General features: G+C 36.6%; 1 protein-coding gene across 2 annotated transcripts in view; it reads left to right on the top strand.

Annotated features, from left to right (window-relative positions):
- ATAD2 (ATPase family AAA domain containing 2) overlaps window positions 1-20015 on the top strand; it is a 68511-nt gene that overhangs the window by 12849 nt on the left and 35647 nt on the right. For both annotated transcript variants that reach the window (XM_047074152.1, XM_047074151.1), the window contains exons 3-11: window positions 2261-2310; window positions 3893-4058; window positions 4391-4493; window positions 4826-4913; window positions 6593-6763; window positions 7381-7498; window positions 13301-13408; window positions 16552-16660; window positions 16884-16999. In XM_047074152.1, coding sequence (XP_046930108.1) covers window positions 2261-2310; window positions 3893-4058; window positions 4391-4493; window positions 4826-4913; window positions 6593-6763; window positions 7381-7498; window positions 13301-13408; window positions 16552-16660; window positions 16884-16999 — 1029 coding nt within the window. The remainder of the gene's footprint in view (window positions 1-2260; window positions 2311-3892; window positions 4059-4390; window positions 4494-4825; window positions 4914-6592; window positions 6764-7380; window positions 7499-13300; window positions 13409-16551; window positions 16661-16883; window positions 17000-20015) is intronic.

The raw sequence follows: 20015 nt of genomic DNA, 5'->3' as shown, positions 1-20015 counted from the left end.
TTCACTTGGTATGTTTTGAAGGTTCATTTTATTGTAGTACCCATCAGCACTCCATTCTTTTTATTCCTGAATAAGATTCCGTTGCACGATGGACATTTGGATTGTTTCTACTTTGTGGCTGTTATGAATGATACTGTGAACATTCGTGTTCAGTTTGTGTGGACATAGGGTTTTGATTATTTGGGGTATATACCTAGGAGTGAATTTCTGGGACATTGGGGAACTGCTGAACAGTTGGCTAAAGCAGCTGTACCGTTTTACATTCCCACCAACAGTGTATCAGGGTTCCAGTTTTTCCACATCCTTGTCAACACTTGTCATAGTCCATCTTTTTTTGGTTTTAGCCGTTTTAGTGGGTGTGAAAGTATCTCATTGTCGTTCTGATTTACATTTCCTTGATGGTTAATAACATTGAATATCTCTTCATGTGCTTATTGGCCATTTATATGCCTTCTGAGGGGAAGAATTTCTATCTTAAATAATCTCTGAATTAAGATCATTATTACAAAGACTTATTTTACATAGTGATAACATCAGGATCTGTTTGTATAAGACTTAGATAAAGTGGCCTACAGTATTGTTGAATTTTGTTTCATGTAGTTTCCTGTTTCTTACCAGGGTGACCCTTTTTGTGTTGCTAGTTTGCCTGAGTATAGTAATCTCTTTACTTCTTTCTATGTCCCTCCGTCTCTTTTGTTTTCTCTCTAAGGCTCAAAGACCAGGGGACTAAGACTGTTAGACTAATATAGAAAGATTTGAGTAACTGTACCTTGAGGGCAGGATCTATATTTCTTTGGTCCTGTAGTTCTTAATTATGGTCCAATAATCATAGTTTTCAGGGGGCATATGAAACCTCTGAAAGAAGATATAAACTTGTATGTGTATATGCAGTTTTCTAGGTAGAAAAGATCTGTAGCTTTTATCAGATTCGCAGGAGTTGAGAAAAGTCCAGACACCTGTTTTTGTAAATAGTTTCATTGGAACACAGCCATGCCCATTCATCCTATGGCTGCTTTCCTGCTTCGTTGTTAGAATTGTTTTTGTGAGTAGTTGTGACAGAGACTATGACTCACAAGCCTAAAATATTTACTATCTAACTGTTTAAGAAAAAGTTTATCAACCCCTGCAAGGGGAGAGGTGCTCCCATTCCCCAACAGGCAGAGAAAAAAGAGAGGGAGGGAGGTGAGAAAGGGAGAAAGAGGAGGGAGAGGAGAGGAGGGGGACAGAACATTGTTTTATCATTGTGTTCTAGCATTAAATAGGGACTAATAGGAAGTGTAGACCTGCATGGTATGGAGGGAGGGGTTCTTTTATGAGAAATGTCTATGAGCCTGTGAACAAGCTAGCCCTGACCTGTTGATGGATTGCTCAAATGTTTTTATTTTGTTCTTGGTTCTTACCAAAAGAGATAATGAGTTAATGATGACTTACATTGTTGTGAGGACACATGATTTAACTTTTGGATAAGATGGTTCCACTTTATTTTAAAATGTCACATTTGAAATCCCATGTGTATAACCAGCCCACTTGCAAATAGCTTGACATATAGGTTGATTGATGTAGCTATCTAGGTATGGAAAATTGTGTCCCTAAAAATAAGTTAATGAGATAAACTGTTTTGTTTGTTCAGTGGATTTTGGAAAAAATATTAGGGGAGGGTACTTGTTTTTTTTAAGCCTTTGAAAGTGTTTAATTTCCAACTCAGTAGATTCTGTCTGCCAGTTTGTAAGTGGGATATCTGATTCATAAATGGGACTGTTTCTGCAGGTGAATGATAATGCAGGTCATAAAGTGAGTAGCCAGCAAATGTTTTTAGAAGGAAATTAACATATCACTAAGGGACATTAGTTCTGTTTATAGTTATAAATATTTCAAGGATGTGCAATAACTATATTCCTATGATATAAAACACATTGTCTTGTTTTTGCTCAATACTTACAGTTCAGTTATACCCAAATACTTAGGTTAATGATATAATTTCTTGTTTTAACGAAGATACTTTGATTAATTCTGTTTAAGAGTTCATGCATGTATCATTGAATTTCACAACAGGCTTCTCAGAGTTTGTTTAGCCGTAACTAAACATACATGAGCATAGATATTCTAAAGATTTTTATTTTTCAGTGTTTTTTAGCCTTTTACGTATCTTAGTATTCTCTAAGCTGATTTAACTTTTTACCCTATTTTTTAGTTATCATGAAATATGGGATTTAAGATTATGTCCATTATTTTAAAATTTTTAATATGTTTTTTTATATAGGCAATTGGCCAGACAGCAGGCTGATAAGAAAAAAGAAGAGTGCAAAGAAGGTAAATAATGTTAAAGTCATTTCACATTTAAAACCTGTAGTTCAGGGGTGCCTGGGTGGCTCAGTCGGTTAAGCGTCCGACTTCAGCTCAGGTCACGATCTCACGGTCCGTGAGTTCAAGCCCCAAGTCGGGCTCTGGGCTGATGGCTCAGAGCCTGGAGCCTGCTTCTGATTCTGTGTCTCCCTCTCTCTCTGCCCCTGCCCCGTTCATGCTCTGTCTCTCTCTGTCTCAAAAATAAATAAAACGTTAAAAAAAAAATTAAAAAAAAAAACCTGTAGTTCATATTTTGTGTACAAATGTATTGAGATACATACAGTAAACTGTACATATTTAAAGTATACAGTTTGTTTGGTTTGACACAAACGTATGCTGTGAAACCACACCACAATTAGATGGTAAAGATAACTATCACTGCCAAAAACTTCCTCAGGCCTCTTTATAATCATACCCCCAGCTCCTCTCCAGGCTTTCCACACCCCAAGATTCCTGATCAATCACCAGTCTGCTTCCTATCACTATAGTTTAGTTTGCATCTTCTAGAGTTTTATGTAAATGAAATTATGCAGTATGCACTTTTTTGTCTGGCTTTCTTTTAGTATAATTACTTTTGAATATCATCCATGTTGTTGCATTTTCTTGCTGAGTATTCTATGAATATACCACAATTTGTGTATTTCCCCCAGCCTTATTGTGATATAATTGACATATAACATTGTGTACGTTTAAAGTGTACAACAAATGTTAATTTGGTACATTTATATATTGCACAATGATTACTGTCATAGTTTTACCTAACACCAACATCATGTCATATAATTACTATTTCTTTTTTGTGGTGAGAACATTTAAGATCTACTCTCTCAGCAATTTTGAAGTATATAATACAATATATATTAATTATAATCTCTATACTGTACATTAAATCCTCAGAGCTTATTTATTTTATAGCTGGAAATTTGTATTCTGACCAACATTGCCTCTTTTCTCTCACCTCCCAGGCCTTGGTAACCAACATCCTAATCTGTTTCTACGATTTTGGCTTTTTTTAGATTCCACATTTAAGTGATATTACACAGTATTTGTCTTTCACTGATTTCTTTCACTTAGCATAATGCCCTCAAGGTCCATCCATGGACCTTAGGTATTTGGAAGAATATCCAAACAACAGGATATTCTTCTTTCTCATGGCTGAATAGTATTCTTTTATGTGTGTATATTTTTACAATCTTCTTTATCCATTTATCCATTGATGGACACTTAGGTTATTTCCCACAATTTGTTTATTCATCTTTTGGTGGACATTAGGGTTGTTTCCAGTTTGGGGCTATCAGAAACCTGCCTTGAACACAAATCTTTGTACTATATATCTTTCCTTTTCTCTGGGGAGTGGAATGGCTGGATCGTATGGTAGGTGTATGCTGTAACTTTTTTTTTGTTTCCTAATATTTTTAAGATAGGTAAGTTCAAGATATTATGATCTTGTTACACGAAAGTGTAGCTATTCAATTGTTCATTTTAGAACTGTTTTATAAATGCCATTATTTAAAATCTTTCAATTTATTTTCATTTACACATCTTGAAGACAAAGTGGTTCCGGTTACTCGGTCATTGAGGACTAGAAACATTGTTCAAACTAAAGAACGCTTGCATGAAGAGAATGGTGATGTTGAAGTTCGCCGAAGTTGTAGGATTCGAAGTCGTTACAGTAGTGTGAACCAATCTGTGCTGTTTGACAAACTTATAACAAAGTAAGTAAAAATTATTTAGATCAAGATGATTTAGGTGGCATAATTTGTTGTTGGGGAAGGATCATAAATTTCAACTAGCCTGAGTGTTTAATGCATTCAGCTGTGTAAAGCAAAAGGGAGAAAGATTATTAGAGGACTTTGAATAATTCTATATAGATCTTTAAATTCTTGGAAAAAAGTTATAGAATATTTTTACACAGGTAAATCAGTGCCTTGTATAGAGATATTTAAAATCCCAGCAATTAAAAAATATAATGGGAGAAAAATCAAGCTTTTAAAACTGTACCACTCTTTTACAGTTTTAGCTTATATTTATGTCAATTTTCTTAAAGCACTGCTGAAGCTGTACTTCAAAAAATGGATGACATGAAGAAGATGCGTAGACAGCGAATGAGGGAACTTGAAGACTTGGGAGTGTTTAATGAAACAGAAGAAGTAAATATATCCTTCCTCACTCTGGAAACTAATGCAACATTGTGTGTCAGCTACACTTCAGTAAAAAAGAATATCTCCTGTTTCACGGCTGATTTAGTGATCTCCAATTTAACCTTTTTTCTATAGTACCTATCCATTTTTGGTAAATTATTCATTGTTTTCAACATCTTTAAACTGTTCAGCATTTGTTTGATCAGTTACTAGATATTGCTGGAGTTTTAACAGTTTATAGCTATAAATATCTTCATTTTATTAAGCAAGATAGGAAGGTCCTACTGAATTTTTTAAATAAATATGCTAAATGTTAATGGCTTCTGTTTAAACATTTTTAGGAGAATCTTAATATGTACACAAGAGGAAAACAAAAAGGTATTCAAAGAACTGATGAGGAAACAACTGACAATCAAGAAGGCAGTGTGGGTTAGTCTTTTGTTTTACTTCTGGGTTTGAATTTCAGCACTTTTTATTTAGTAGAATATAGCTCAGCTCTTCTATTCAGAAGCTGTGACATTATTGGTATTTTGTGAGAGATCGAAGGATTGGTCATAATTTAAAAGTGAGAACAGGGGAGGGGCGCTTGGGTGTCTCAGTTGGTTGAGCGTCTTTTTCCTTTTTTAATTTTTTTTTAACGTTTATTTATTTTTGAGACAGAGACAGAGCATGAATGGGGGAGGGTCAGAGAGAGAGGGAGACACAGAATCTGAAACAGGCTCCAGGCTCTGAGCTGTCACCACAGAGCCCGACGCAGGGCTCAGACTCCCAGACCGCAATATCATGACCTGAGCTGAAGTCAGACAATTAACTGACTGAGCCACCCAGGCGCCCCGAGCGTCTAACTCTTAATTTCGGTTCAGGTCACGTGCTGAGCATGGCACCTGCTTAAGATTCTCTCTCTCTCTCTCTCTCTCTCTCGCTCTCGCTCTCGCTCTCGCTCTCGCTCTCGCTCTCGCTCTCAAATTTAAAAAAAAAAATGAAAAAATAAAATGAAATAAAAGGGCAGGGGAAAGCTTAAAAGGATAGTGTGTTTTGTTTGGGAAAGTACTTGAAATCTACAAATCTAAAGCAGATAAACCTGGTTTGCTTATATAATGCATTATAGACAACACATCTCTACCAATTTTAGTTGAAAGGTGATTAAAATTAAGTTTTGCTCTTCTGTTAGGAATTACAACTGTAATTTATTAGAACTTTTCTTGAGTGAAAACCAGTTTTCTGAAATGCATTTTAAATATTTGTTGAGGGTGTTTTACATTTTTGTAAGTAAATATTTGAGTTATGCTCTGTGTAGCTCAGTGACAGCCAGAAGGGCTGGATGGAATTTAAAACTTAAGTTTAAAAGGCAAAAGTTGGGGTGCCTGGGTAGCTCAGTCAGTTGGGCATCCAACTCTTGATCTCAGCGTAGGTCTTGGCCTCAGGGTCATGAGTTCGGGCCCTTGTGTTGGGCTCTGCACTGGGTGTGAAGCCTACTTAAAAAATTAAAATTAAGGGGCGCCTGGGTGGCGCAGTCGGTTAAGCGTCCGACTTCAGCCAGGTCACGATCTCGCGGTCCGTGAGTTCGAGCCCCGCGTCGGGCTCTGGGCTGATGGCTCAGAGCCTGGAGCCTGTTTCCGATTCTGTGTCTCCCTCTCTCTCTGCCCCTCCCCCGTTCATGCTCTGGCTCTCTCTGTCCCAAAAATAAATAAACGTTGAAAAAAAAAAATTAAAATTAAAAATAAGTAAAAATGAAAAAATGAAAGGAAAAAGCTAAGTGAGGAGATACTTTAATTTGTCAACATGTTAAATTAACTTGGAAACTTAAGCATAGTCACTTATATTAATGAAATCAGCAGCAATACCATAAACTTTAGTTTGGTACTACTGACAGTAGCCTTTAAACATCTTTCCCTATTTCCTTTTTTCCTTCCTCTAGTTATTTTTAATTCTATAGTTTACTTCATTTTTTAAAATCTTCATTTAATGCTGCGAAAGAATCATTTCTATGAGCAATCTAGAAGTAAATTTTTAAAGGAGGGTCTCTTTCTTTCTCTTTCAATTCCCCTTTATTAAAAATTGTTAACATTTTGGTGAGTATTCTGAAAGTAAATGTTTCTTAACTGTAGAATCATCTGAAGAGGGTGAAGACCAAGAAGATGAAGATGATGGTGAAGATGATGACGAAGATGATGAAGATGATGACGATGAAGATGAAGAAGATGGGGAAGAAGATAATCAGAAACGATATTATCTTAGACAGAGAAAAGCTACTGTTTATTACCAGGCTCCATTGGAAAGTAAGTGTTACATATATTTGTCCTAGGAGAAGATGTAGTTATATTACTTTTATCTTTACTGCTTTTCCTCTGTTATTCTTATTTTTCATGTTTTCATTTTGTAGAATATCCATGGCTGTTGTCTTTCTTAAATTATCCTAAATGTGCAAGAAGTCATTACTTCAAGAAAGTTAGATGTTAGCCTTGACCAAAGCAAATAATTGGGCCATTTTGAAATTTCATGTCTGTCTTTACTTACTTTAGATTTTATAGCTTTCAACTTAGTTTATTTTTTCACTTTGTGTAAATAAGACTGCTTTTGATTTATGTTACAGTTGTGTTTCAGTCCTAATGAGCATATATATGCAGGGCTGATAACCAGCTGTTATGCATCAGTATAATCATAATGGTTGTTTATGGCCAGTGTATGTTTTGGTTGGGTGGGTGTCTGTGCTTTATATAATTTTCAATAGCAACCCTGCAGACATAAATGACTTTAAACATGAACAGTAAAATAGTCTGGTAGATATGTACTAGTATTTTCATGGAAGGCAGCACCTTTGTAAGTATTTAGGTGAAGAACAAAATTATCTTCATAACTACTTAATATGTCACATACCTATAATTCTTCTTTTTAGAACCTCGTCACCAGAGAAAGCCCAACATATTTTACACTGGCCCAGCTTCTCCTGCAAGACCAAGATATAGATTATCTTCTGCGGGACCAAGAAGTCCTTATTGTAAACGAATGAACAGGTTTGGTTCTGAAGTACTGATTGATTTATAACAACGTAATTGTGGCTGTGATAGGTAGGATTCTAGAGTTTTAGGACTGGATGTATCCAGATAGAATTCTAGAATCCTGTATCTTGGAGAGTTCTCTCTATGCCTATAGTGCTCTTATCCCTGCTACCACTGACTAGATTTTTGCTGTTGCTTCCATTACTAGGTAGTTAGTAACTACCATGGTAAGGTAGTTTATTCCGTTGTTCCACACTTTACTAATAGAGAGCTACCTTTGCTTCAGTGTTTACTGTATTCCTGGCTTGGTGTTAATAAGCATCTCACATAGACTGTTTCATTTAATCTTCACATTAAGTTAGAGTGTAGGTTAAGTCTACTATTTCACATAGTATCACAGACATATTTTCTTACTGTGACAAACATTCCAGGTTACATAGCTTTCTAGACTTTTCACGATGCTAACCATCCTCTTCTGGATCTGGTTTTTTCCCTGAGGTTTTATTTCCACTTTAAAAATTTTTTTTTCTCATATAGTAAGAAACATTAATTTTCTTTGACTATTAAAATTATTTGTGGGTTTCTTTTCCTTCTACATCATAACACTTGTTGGTTGTCTGTCATATTTAAGTCCAAAGAGGTAGTTCTTGTTATTTCCTCATTTTCCCAAGTTAAAAAAGGCTTTGTGATTCATTAAAACTTTCTGGGTAATAATAACATTATAGTAGTTCATGAATGAGAGAACTCGTGGTGAAGATTAAAGAGACAGGGGAAAAATGGCATTTGTTTGGAAATGGTACTTTTTTCTAATATTAATTTCCTCAGAGGTGAGACTGAAATCCTATGAGACTTCAACTATTTGAACAGCTCTTGGAAGTCTCCTCATAGAAGCAGACTAATAACTGAAAGCAACACTTTTGTAAATACTGACATTCTTCTAGGAAAAATATGAAATACTGCTTGTGTCCCTAGGTCTTTTAATTTCATTTTCAGAGTGTCAAAATCACAAGCGTACATCCTAGATTTCCTGTTTCATCATCCCTTTCCATAAAACCAGAGCCCAGAAGGATGGAGGGTCAGGAGGGCAACCTGTCAGAGCTGCCCAAGATAAATTGCACCTGAAAGGAGGCCACACTATCATTACTTTTGATAGGCCCCTTTGGAATATTGTTAAAGACCAGTATTTTGATAGTGAAATCTAATGATCTACAGAAAAGGGGGGTAAAGTGTAATGTTCCCTGGAATCCCCTCCAAGCATAAGGCCCAGGGCAGCTGTCTTGGTTGCCTGACTTAAAGGATAAACCTCTACTAGATCCAACAGAAGTGAAAAAGGCTGGCAGTTACTTTGAGATTAAATTTCTTCTTCCGTTTTTAATGGGTATATGTTTCTGGAAGTAATGTATTTAATGACTGCCTCTGTAGTCACCACCTATAATGGATCTTGCAGCAGGTAGGAATTTTTTTTTGCTCCTTTGGTGCTCAGGTTCCCATATTTGGTTCACAGAGTCTACCATTTATTTATGTAAAGTGTCTCATACTTCTTTGGGTGCAGGACTTTTTTTTTCTCCAATTAACAAATGTTTGAGTACTACCATGTACTAAGCACTATGGATATAAAAATGACTTAAGTCAGGATTCCTGCCCTCAGATCTCATAGACTAGTGGAAGATTTGACATATTTATTTGTTATTTTATTATGTATTTATGTATTTATTTATTTTTTATTTGCATGTAGTTGACACATGATGTTAACATTAGTTTCAATTTTACAACATAGTTATTCAGCAACTGTATCTGTTATGCTTTGGTCACCACAAGTGTAGCTACCATCTGTCACCGTAACAGCGGTATTAAAATAGTACTGACGATATATTCCCTATGCTGTACCTTTGCTCTTGTGACTTACTCATTCCATTACTGGAAGCCTTGTATGTTCCACTCCTGGTCACCCATTTTGCCCATCCCCCCTTACCACCCCCACCCCCCCACCACCCGTCTGACAACCATCAAGCTTATTCTCTGTACTTATTGGTCTGATTCTGCTTTTTGTTTGTTTATTCATTCTGACACATTTAAATTAAAGTATGAACTAAGATATTTAAATTGTACCCTGAGTCACATTATTTGACTTAATGACTGATTTTGGTTTTGATAGCTTTGTAAAAATTTTTTTCTTTTTGATAACAGATTTATTGAGGTGCAATTCACATGCCATATAGTTTACCTGTTTAAAATGTACAGTTCAAGGGGTTTTCACAGTTGTGCAGCTATAACCACAAACGATTTTAGAACATTTTTCTTACCTCAGAAAGAAACCCTGTACTCTTTAGTTATCTCCAGTCCCTCCATCCCCCACAGCCCTGAGCAGCCACTAATCTTTTATCTGTCTCTGTAGATTTGCCTATTCTGAGTATTTCATATACGTGGACTCTTTTGTGAGTGACTTCTTTCACTTGGTACATTTTTAAGGTTCATCCACGTTTAGCATGTATCGGTACTTCATTCTTTTTTATTGCCAAATAAGATTCCATTGTATAAATATACCATATTTTGGTTATCCATTTATCAGCTGATGGATATTTGGGTTGTTTCTACTTTTTGTGAATAATGCTACCATGACCATTTGTGAACAACTTTTTGTATGGACTTATGTGTTCACTTCTCTCAGGTATGTACCTAAAAATGGAATTGCTAGATCAAATGCTAACTATATTTACTGTTTCGGGGAATTGCTAAATTATTTTCCAGAATGGCTGCTTTATTTTACTTTCCCACAAGCAATGTATGCATGTTCCAATTTCTCCACATCTCAACTGTTAATATTATCTGACCTTTTGAATGTAGCCCTTTAAACCTTTTTTTTTCCCCCAACACTCTTACCAAGGTGATATGAACATCTCTTCCCCTTTAACACCGTAATGGTCATTTTGCTCAGCCTTTTTACTTTTTCTTAAAGAGACCAGCTTATGTTTATATTCATGTCCTACTAGGCATGGGACCAGAGCACACATCCAAAGAATCATTTGGGCATTGCTCTCGGTACCCATGGCAAATGGTCGAAAAACCTTGCAGCCGCAGTGCAGGATCTTCCAAGGGTTTTTTGGCGTGCTTACCATAACAGAGGTTCAGGAACGCTGCCTTTAAGCAGGATTTTCTTTCTTATGATTACTCACCTCTACTCATCTAAGGTTTATTCTTTAGTTTCAGTCTGCAGTTTCTGGAACAAGCCCAATCCCTTTGAACCTGAAGGTAACCTAGTACCGTTGCTTCACCAGTATTCCAGAGTGCCCCTTACCTGGTGTCAAGGTGCTAGAACTGGCAACTCTAAACACTGATTAAGTTCACAGTGCTGGTGCAGCACTTGTCCATGCCAGAATTTCAAACATTTTTAGTAAAATGAAAAATAAAGAGTGAGTGTGGGTGTGGGTGTTTAGGATCTCTTTAAAACTGAAAAAATGGCCTTTCTACAGTATAGAGTAATTGTGAAAACCCTGGACCCATGACTAGGTTTCAGGCCCAGCCCTACCACTTATTAATGACCTTTAGCAAGTTACTTAACCTCTCATTTCAGTTTTTTGACCCATAGAATGAGAATGATACTAGCTGTCTCACAGTAATGTGAGAATTAGATGAGTTAATACACGAAAAGCATTTAAACTACTATTTGGCATGTATTGAGTGCTCTATGTCTTTGTTATAACTACAATGCTTAAAAACCCTACTTTTCAGGGGCGCCTGGGTGGCTCAGTCGGTTGGGCGTCCGACTTCAGCTCAGGTCATGATCTCGCAGCTCATGAGTTCAGGCCCCGTGTCGGGCTCTGTGCTGACAGCTCAGGGCCTAGAGCCTGCTTCGGATTCTGTGTTTCCATCTCTCTCTGCGCCACCCCCCCCCCATCCCCCACTCCTGCTCACACTCTGTCTGTCTCAAAAATAAACATTAAAAAAATTTTCTTTTAATTCCTTTTCAGATCAAACATTGGAAAATTTATTTCAGTCCACAGGTTTTGTTGTTTGCTTATAATTCTTTTGGTTTGTGAAATAAACAACTGGAAATTACCAGTGTATATAGAAAGTGGGTTTTTTGAATAGACAAAGGTTTGAGTTCTGACACCATCGTTGCCTAATTCTAATATTTTAAGCAAGTTATTTAAACTACGAGCCAGTCACATTGGCTGCAACTCTAAAGTGAGCCTGCTGATATGTACTTGTCCAGAGCTGTAATTAAGATTCAGTGGGATAATATATCTACTGTCTGGTACAAGAAGCATTTAATAAATGTTAGTCCTTTTTATTGTGAAGTTAGTCTTCATTATGTGAATACATACGGAATTCACTTACTGTTATGTGAATTATGTGCCTCCAGGTTAGAGTTGTTTTGTAATATTAATGGTAATATTAAGTAAATTAGTCTTTCATATAAAATTGCACACTTGTACTAGATAGTTTTAGTTTCAGGCCAATCATAAGAATACTCTTGGGCATGTTTGGGGAGGTGGACATTGGAGGATTATTTTCTCATTTAAATATCTGTGAGAAACCCCTTATCCAAAACCTGTGGGGCCATTTGTGTTTCATAATTCAGACTGGGGTGAAGGGGGAATTACAAAGGTAATGTATAACATTAACATCTCTAGGAGTGTCTGGGCCAGCACTGCCTAGTCAAATGTGTAATAGCAGAACATATGAATAATCATAGTAAGTGGGACAAATAGAGACTGAATTTCCTTTACAACATTTCATTTTTTTTAATGAATATAATTTATTGTCAAATTGGCTTACATACAACACCCAGTGCTCATCCCAACAAGTGCCCTCCTCAATGCCCATCACCCATTTTCCCCTCCCCCCCATCTTTATGACATTTCAGATCCTGGTAAGTGAATAGTGGAAAAACTTATTCTCGGAGTATAAGATTCTGCACCTATGTTATGGAAATAATAGACTGTGAACCTTTAATATTTTTGGAAATATCTACTTACTGTGATTGCACTCTGACTCAGGAAAAGCTCTAGACCCTGAGCCAATGATTAAAGGTTTTCCCAGCTAGATTCTTTGTTTTTCCTATGGGTGTTTTGCAACAAATGCAAAGGTAGAAGTGATTGAAATTTTTTTTCAGTATTTGTAGCACTTGGTGTCTTATTTAGTACTACCAACCAGCCTAATAATTTGATTATATCCTTACCTCCTTTTTGTGAGAAAATTAAGGCTTATATGGGTTAAGTAATACATCCATATTGACACAGCAGTAAATGATAGTTGTAAATTTACAGGTGATGATACTGTAGATAAAAGGTCATCTTATTTCTCACTGTATTCCTAGTATTTTTTAAACTCTTCTTGATCCTTTTTGGTTTGCATAAAAATTCTCCTGTTCTCCTTTTAAGATTGACATTTCAAAAGGTGAAATTATGTATAGTATAATATTACAAATGTGAAACTATATGTGGTATAATATTGAAAATGCTTTCTGAAGTTATAGTCCCAAAGAGTTTAATATCCTCTTTTTCCCACCTTTCTCTTTGAGGATAACTGATTTACATCAAGACTAAGAAGTCATTCTGCTTGGACCATATTCTATCATAACGAACATTTGATTGTCAGCTCTATCACAGCCACCTATCTCTTTCCCTTCCTCTCAGTTATCCATGTATTCCCTCCAAAAGATTGAACCATCAAAGCCTACTTCATTGCTTCAGCAAATGTATTAATTTTTTGATAAATCTTTTTGGATCCTTAGGTAATTCTGATGTTTGCATCTTATGCCTCTGTTTTTCCTGCCCTCCTTCGTCATGATTTCAGTTTTCCTCTTTACTTTAGGCGAAGGCATGCAATCCACAGTAGTGACTCTACTTCATCTTCCTCTTCTGAAGATGAACAGCACTTTGAGAGACGGAGAAAAAGGAGCCGCAATAGAGCTATCAACAGGTAAGTCTTTTACTGATGCTTTTTAATACTATAAGCTATTTTTTTTTAAGTGGTGAGAAGGCTGAATAATTTGGGAGCAGATACAGCTTGACCAAATTTAAAATTTTGGGATACCTGGGTGGCTCAGTCAGTTAAGCATCCGGCTCTTGATTTTGGCTCAGGTCATGATCTCACAGTTCATGGGATCGAGCCCCACGTCAGGTCGACACTGACAGCACAGAGCCTGCTTGGGATGCTCTCTCTCCCTCTCTCTCTACCCCCCCACAATAAATAAACATGTAAAAATTTATACAAAAAGTTAATGTATAAATTAGAATGCCATCTTGTTTGAAACATCTATATTTGAAACTTAAAATACATTAGAACATTTTCTTTTACAGCCATTGTATAGCTCAAATGGTGCTTGACAAACATGGACTTGAGGAAACTTGAAATTTTTTCACTTCAAATACATTTTTTTCTGTTTATAATAATTATAATAATACATCCTTATAGAACTCTTTAGGAAAATGGGTTTACTTATTTCATAACTTTTTGTAATATAAGTTCGTGTAAGTTCATGTATAAGTTTATAGCAAGGATCATACCCATTTTACAGATGTGGTCAGGGGAGTGAAAAAATGCAGGGCTTGTATCCTAATAAAGTAATATTCTCATAGAGTAAAAACTGCATGGTGAAGCAATTAGAAACATAATTGAAGGGACGTGCAAACCAACCATTCTTTGTATCCTAAGCTCTATTCTTTTACCACATTAGCTCTGCCCTAGTATGGTAGCCACTAGTTACATGTGGCTATTAAGCACTTGAAATGTACCTAATCTGAATTGAGAAATATTGTAAAATTTTGTGAAAAAAAAAAAAAAAAACACATTCTTGGTTTTCAAAGACTTAGTATAAGAAAGAATGTAAAATATCTCAGTTTTTTAAATATTTATTTTGCATATTGAGATGGTATGTTTTAGATATGTTGGGGTAAGCGAAATATATTATTACTTTTTCTTTGTTTAGTGTATCTAATAGAAAATTTTAAATTACATCTTTGACTTACATTTCATTTCTGTTGGCAGCAGTGAGTTAGATCATCGAAAACCTGTATTACTTAGACTGATGTTTCTTTGCCTTCATTCATAGAAATGTACATCTAATCCTGTAGTTTCTATATCATGCAGTTATATTTCTATTAAGAATTATAACTTAGTGAGTTAGCGTCCAACTTCAGCTCATGTCATGATCTCACGGTTTGTGGGTTCAAGCCCTGTACCAGGCTCTGCACTGACAGCTCAGAGCCTGGAGCCTCCTTCACATTCTTTGTCTCCCTCTCTCTGCCCCTCCCCCACTCATGCTCTGTCGAAAATAAATAAATGTAAATAAATAAATAAATAAATAAATAAATAAATAAATAAATAAATAAGTTATTTGAGAAATACCTTTTAAAAAGCCACAATTGAAAACGTGTTCATCTTAGATTTCACAGTATAAATTCCTTATGGAGTCTGGAGATACCAAGATTTGTCACTTGGGGTGAGTTTGGTGTGCTTTTACTTGTGTTTAGTTGTATTTCTTTTCTTAGGCATTCCAACGTGTCTTAACCTCTAACATAAGCAGTTTCCACTCTCCATCTATAAAACAAGCAGGTACTTCTAGGTGTATTTTTTATAATCTACTAGAACTGTTTTTGAAAGTAGTTAGGAAAGTAGTGATTCATTCTTGCTTGAGATGGTTGATGTGGATCCAAGGTGCTTGGTGGACTGTGAATATTTTGCTGAGAGGTACTGTAGCAGAGTTATTGCAGGTCTGGAGACACTGCTTTAGTTTGAGTCCAGGAACTGACACTTAACCAGTTGTGACTTTGTGCATTTCAGTTAATCTTTTTGTGCCTCAGGTTTTTTTTTAAGGTTTATTTATTCATTTTGAGAGAGAGAGCATAAGCAGAGGAGGGGCAAAGAGAGAATCCCAAGCAGGCTCCATGCTGTCAGCATGTGGGGCTCAAACTCATGAACTGCGAGATGATGCCCTGAGCCAAAACCAAGAGTCAGAGCCACCCAGGCACCCCATCAGTTTTCTTTTAAAATACGAGAAATAATAGCTACTCAATAAATGACTGTTTTGAGGATTTCATGGACTATTACATATAAAGCACCTAAAACAGCCTGACAAGTGGTAAATACTTTGTATATGTTAAGCACAATCATTATAAAGTATATTGATACAGTCTGAATTGCTAACCATGAATTACTTTATGATGCTGTGGCATCTTGAACACTGGCACTTCGTTTGACTGTATATCTCTGATAATAAAACTTCAGGTATAAATATTTCTAACATTAAAGTTCCCAACCTATAAAGAAAATGAAGTTGAAATACGTAATTTCACAGTTGCTGATTGAAATTTAACTTTTTAAATTTTTTAAATTATTTTTTATAATGTTCATTGATTTATTTTGAGAGAGAGAGAAAACAAACAGGGAAGAGGCAGAGACAGGGAGAGAGAATCCCAAGCAGGCCCCACGTTGCCAACATGGAGCCTGATGTGGGGGCTGAAACTCACAAACCACAAGTTCATGACCTGAGCTGAAACCAAGAGTCAGATGCTTAGCTGACTGTGCCACCCAAGTACCCCAACTTGTTTTTAAATTTTTAGGAAAAATGTCCATATTCTGACATAGAATTTGGGGGAGAAAGTGAACTGATAGGTGTTTTATTTTTATTTATTTGTCTTTTTTTTTTTTTTTTTTTTTTTAAGAGAGAAAGAGAGCATGAGTGGTAGAGGGAGATAGAATCTTAAGTGGGCTCCATACCCAGAATGGAGCCCAAAGTGGGCTTGATCCCACAACCTTGAGGTCATGACCTGAGCCAAAATCAAGAGTTGGATGCTTGGGGTGCCTGGGTGGCTCAGTCGGTTAAGCGCCAGACTTCAGCTTAGGTCATGATCTTACAGTTCATGGGTTCAAGCCCCACATCAGCCTGGAGCCTGTTTTGGTTTCTGTGTCTCCCTCCCTCTCTCTCCCTCTGTCCCTCCCCTGTTCACCCTCTGTCTCTCTCTCTTTCTCTCAAAAATAAACAAACAAAAAAAAAAAGTTGAATGCTCAACTGAGCTACCCAACACCCTAATGGGTGTTTCTTTTTAATTTTTTAAAAATAGGTGCCTCCCACTAAATTTTCGGAAAGATGAATTAAAAGGAATTTATAAAGATAGAATGAAGATTGGAGCAAGTCTTGCAGATGTTGATCCAATGCAACTAGATTCTTCAGTGAGTACGATCTTGTATGCTTGAACTTAAATACTGTTTTAATTTAGTTTTAAAGTTTAACCAATTTTTCTTTAAATCCGAAACTTTACAGACTTTTTCAGGCTACAACTAAAATGCTGTTACTCAGTTGGCTGTGTATAGGTTGAGCCTAGTATAGAAATGGAGTGATATTTTAATTTTGATTCCAAATCTGAGAATGTCCATATTTCCCTTCCATTATCAGGTACGATTTGATAGCATTGGTGGCCTGTCTAATCATATTGCAGCTCTAAAAGAGATGGTGGTGTTTCCATTACTTTATCCAGAAGTCTTTGAAAAATTCAAAATTCAACCTCCAAGGTAATTTAATAATTTTATTTTAGCCAAAATGTGGGCTGTGCTACTGTTGTCCAGAAAGATAACATTTCTCCATTGAAATTTTTTAGGTCTACAGTAATGTATTGTGCTTTTCTGGGTACTTCGAATATTTTTACTTTCCTTTTTTTTTTTTTTTTTTTTTCAACGTTTATTTTTTTTATTTTTGGGACAGAGAGAGACAGAACATGAATGGGGGAGGGGCAGAGAGAGAGGGAGACACAGAATCGGAAACAGGCTCCAGGCTCCGAGCCATCAGCCCAGAGCCTGACGCGGGGCTCGAACTCCTGGACCGCGAGATCGTGACCTGGCTGAAGTCGGACGCGTAACCGACTGCGCCACCCAGGCGCCCCTACTTTTCTAATATTTAACTTGAAAAATGGTTTCAAAATTGATCCTCACGAAAAGAAAAATAATTTCCAATGCTTTTCATATATTTACTGAAATTTCTCCTATACTTTTTAGTTTTTTCTTTCACTTTTACAATTTTGTTTCAGGTCTGTATCAAAGTAATATATGTACATACTTTTAATACTTTTTAAAGTTTTGTTTAAGAGAGAGCGCGCAATCGGGGGAGGGATGGAGAGAGAGAGAATCCCAAGCAGGATCCGTGCTGGCGGCATAGAGCCCAATCTCATGAACCATGAGATCATGACCAGAACCCAGATCAAGAGTCGGATACTTAACCGACTGAGCCACCCAGGCGCCCCGTACATAATTTTAAGTCACATAAGTACTGTAAGTCTTACAAAGGAAAAAATGGTAGTGGGAGTAGTCCTCCCTCTACCCTTCCTCCTCCAGTTCAATTCCCACTTTCCAGAGCCAACTGTTTTCAACTCCGTTAGCTATTAGGTATTTACCTATATAGATTTAAATAATATGCTTATACTGTAATTTTTGTTTTTTTCTGTTTTAGAATTCTGTAGGCTTCTAACATGAATAGTGACTATTTGGTTCTTTTGCCTTCCCCACTCTCCATATATACACATTTTTTTCCTGTCCTCATATACTCCCAGTAGCTTCTTTATGCACAAATATAAGTGTTGAATCAATTTTCAGTGTGTGCTTTATGATTATGTAAATGTAAATGTTTTTTTTACAGCTGAGCCATATATAGTATATCATGACTATTCTCTTTTTTACAACCCTGCTCTTTCCCCTCAGCGTTAATACTCTTTGCCTGTGGGTGAGGGGTTTTTTTTTTTGCTCTTTATAGAGTTTTTAAAATAATTTTATATGTGCTTATCAGTTCATCCACAGAGTTTGCTAGAGAGAAAACTCTTCAGTATAGTTAAACATACCAAATAATTTATTGACTCCTCATTTTTCTAGACACATCTTGTTGGAGCTTTTGTTCTCTTGCTTCCATCCATACGGGTTATTCTTAGTCTTGTAGCACAACTAAACTTTGGGATTTCTCATCACCATCAATGAGATTTCCTTTATGTATCTTTTAGTGCTGGATTCCTTGCTTCCTGGATTCAACTAAGACCCCTTTTTTAGTATTAGTATTATTTTTAAGATTTTTAAAAAATTATTTTTAATTTACATACCCAACATGGGGCTCAAAACCACAAACTCAAGATCAAGAGTTTCATGCTCCACCAACTGAGCCAACCAGGTGCCCTACGACCTTTTTTTACAGCTGTATTTTGATGGAGTGCAATCTGGGAATATCTTAAGAAAAAAGAGTGCACAAGAGGTTATTTTTATTTTCTTTTTGAGGATGGTCATGTAACCACACTCTGCTGATGCATCTTTTTCCCCTCCTGCTTTCATTGTGCTATTATATGCCTTTACGGTCTGGAAAAATGTCTGGTTTGTGGGAAGGTTTTTTTGTATCACTTCTTCAATAATTTTCTGCTCCATTTTTCCTTTTCCCTCAATTCATGTCAGTTGATTGTTGGACTTTCTAGATTAATGTACTTTTCTTTTTCTTTCTTGTTTTCAGCCCTCTTGATCTTAGGGGCTTTCTGTGTCTAGTGATCCTTGGCTTTCTGTTAATATTTAATTTATTTTTAAAAGCTTACTAGTAGGGCTTGTTAATTTGTAGGCCTCACCTTAGGGTGATTGGTGGATGGTGATTTTTTTTTTTTAACTTTTTATTTATTTTTGAGAGAGACCGAGTGTGAGTGGGGGAGAGGGAGACAAAAGCAGGCTCCAGGCTTTGTGCTGTCAGCACAGCTGGAACCCATGAGCCATGATATCATGACCTAAGTTGAAGTTGGAGGCTTAACCCACTGAGCCATCCAGGCACCCCCATGGATGCTGATTGATGCTGATTTTTTTACCAGAAGTCCTCAAAATCAGTATCTAGTCGGGCCTTTTTTCCCCCCAGAGACAAATCCTCCAGTTTTCTCTTGGAAGCTTATGAGCTTGGCTGCCAGAATTTTAGCAGTAGGCCTGAGCAAAGGTTAGTAGTCTCCTCTTCAGTATGGAGTTTTTAACTTAATTTCTGCAGCGTCTCATCTTGTGCAATACCAGAAAGTAAACTATCCAAGCAAGTTGCCTTTGTGGAGTAGTAAAAGGGATCAGGGTGGTCTCAATGATTTTTTGTTTGTTTGTTTTTAGTTTATTTGTTTTGAGAGAGCGCGTGAGGGAGGGGCAGAGAGAGAGAGGGAGACCGTGAATCCCAAACAGGCACCACGCTGTTAGTGTGGAGCCCAACTTGGGGCTTGATCTCATGAACCATGATATCATGACCTGAGCCAAAATCAAGAGTCAGATGCTTAACGGACTGAGGCACCCAGGGCCCCAATTTTGGTCCTTTTCTTTCTAGTGTTTATATCTCACTTATTAACCCATTTTTTAAAATTTAAAGTTAGTGAACATACAGTGTAGTCTTGGCTTCAGGAGTAGAAGCCAGTGATTCGTCTCTTACATAAGACACCCAGTGTTCATCTCAAAAAATGCCCTTCTTAATGCCCATCACCTGTTTACCCACATTCCCCCACCCTTTTATAAACCCTAGTCCTTGATTCCTTTTTCCTTGTGCAACTTT

The sequence above is a fragment of the Lynx rufus genome, unplaced genomic scaffold, assembly GCF_022079265.1.
Source record: "Lynx rufus isolate CCGP_SWC_20201006 ecotype Redwood Valley unplaced genomic scaffold, mLynRuf1.p SCAF_12, whole genome shotgun sequence".
Classification (NCBI taxonomy): domain Eukaryota; kingdom Metazoa; phylum Chordata; class Mammalia; order Carnivora; family Felidae; genus Lynx; species Lynx rufus.
The sequence above is the reverse complement of the archived record's forward strand: the minus strand, read 5'-3'. Positions and strand labels throughout refer to the sequence as shown.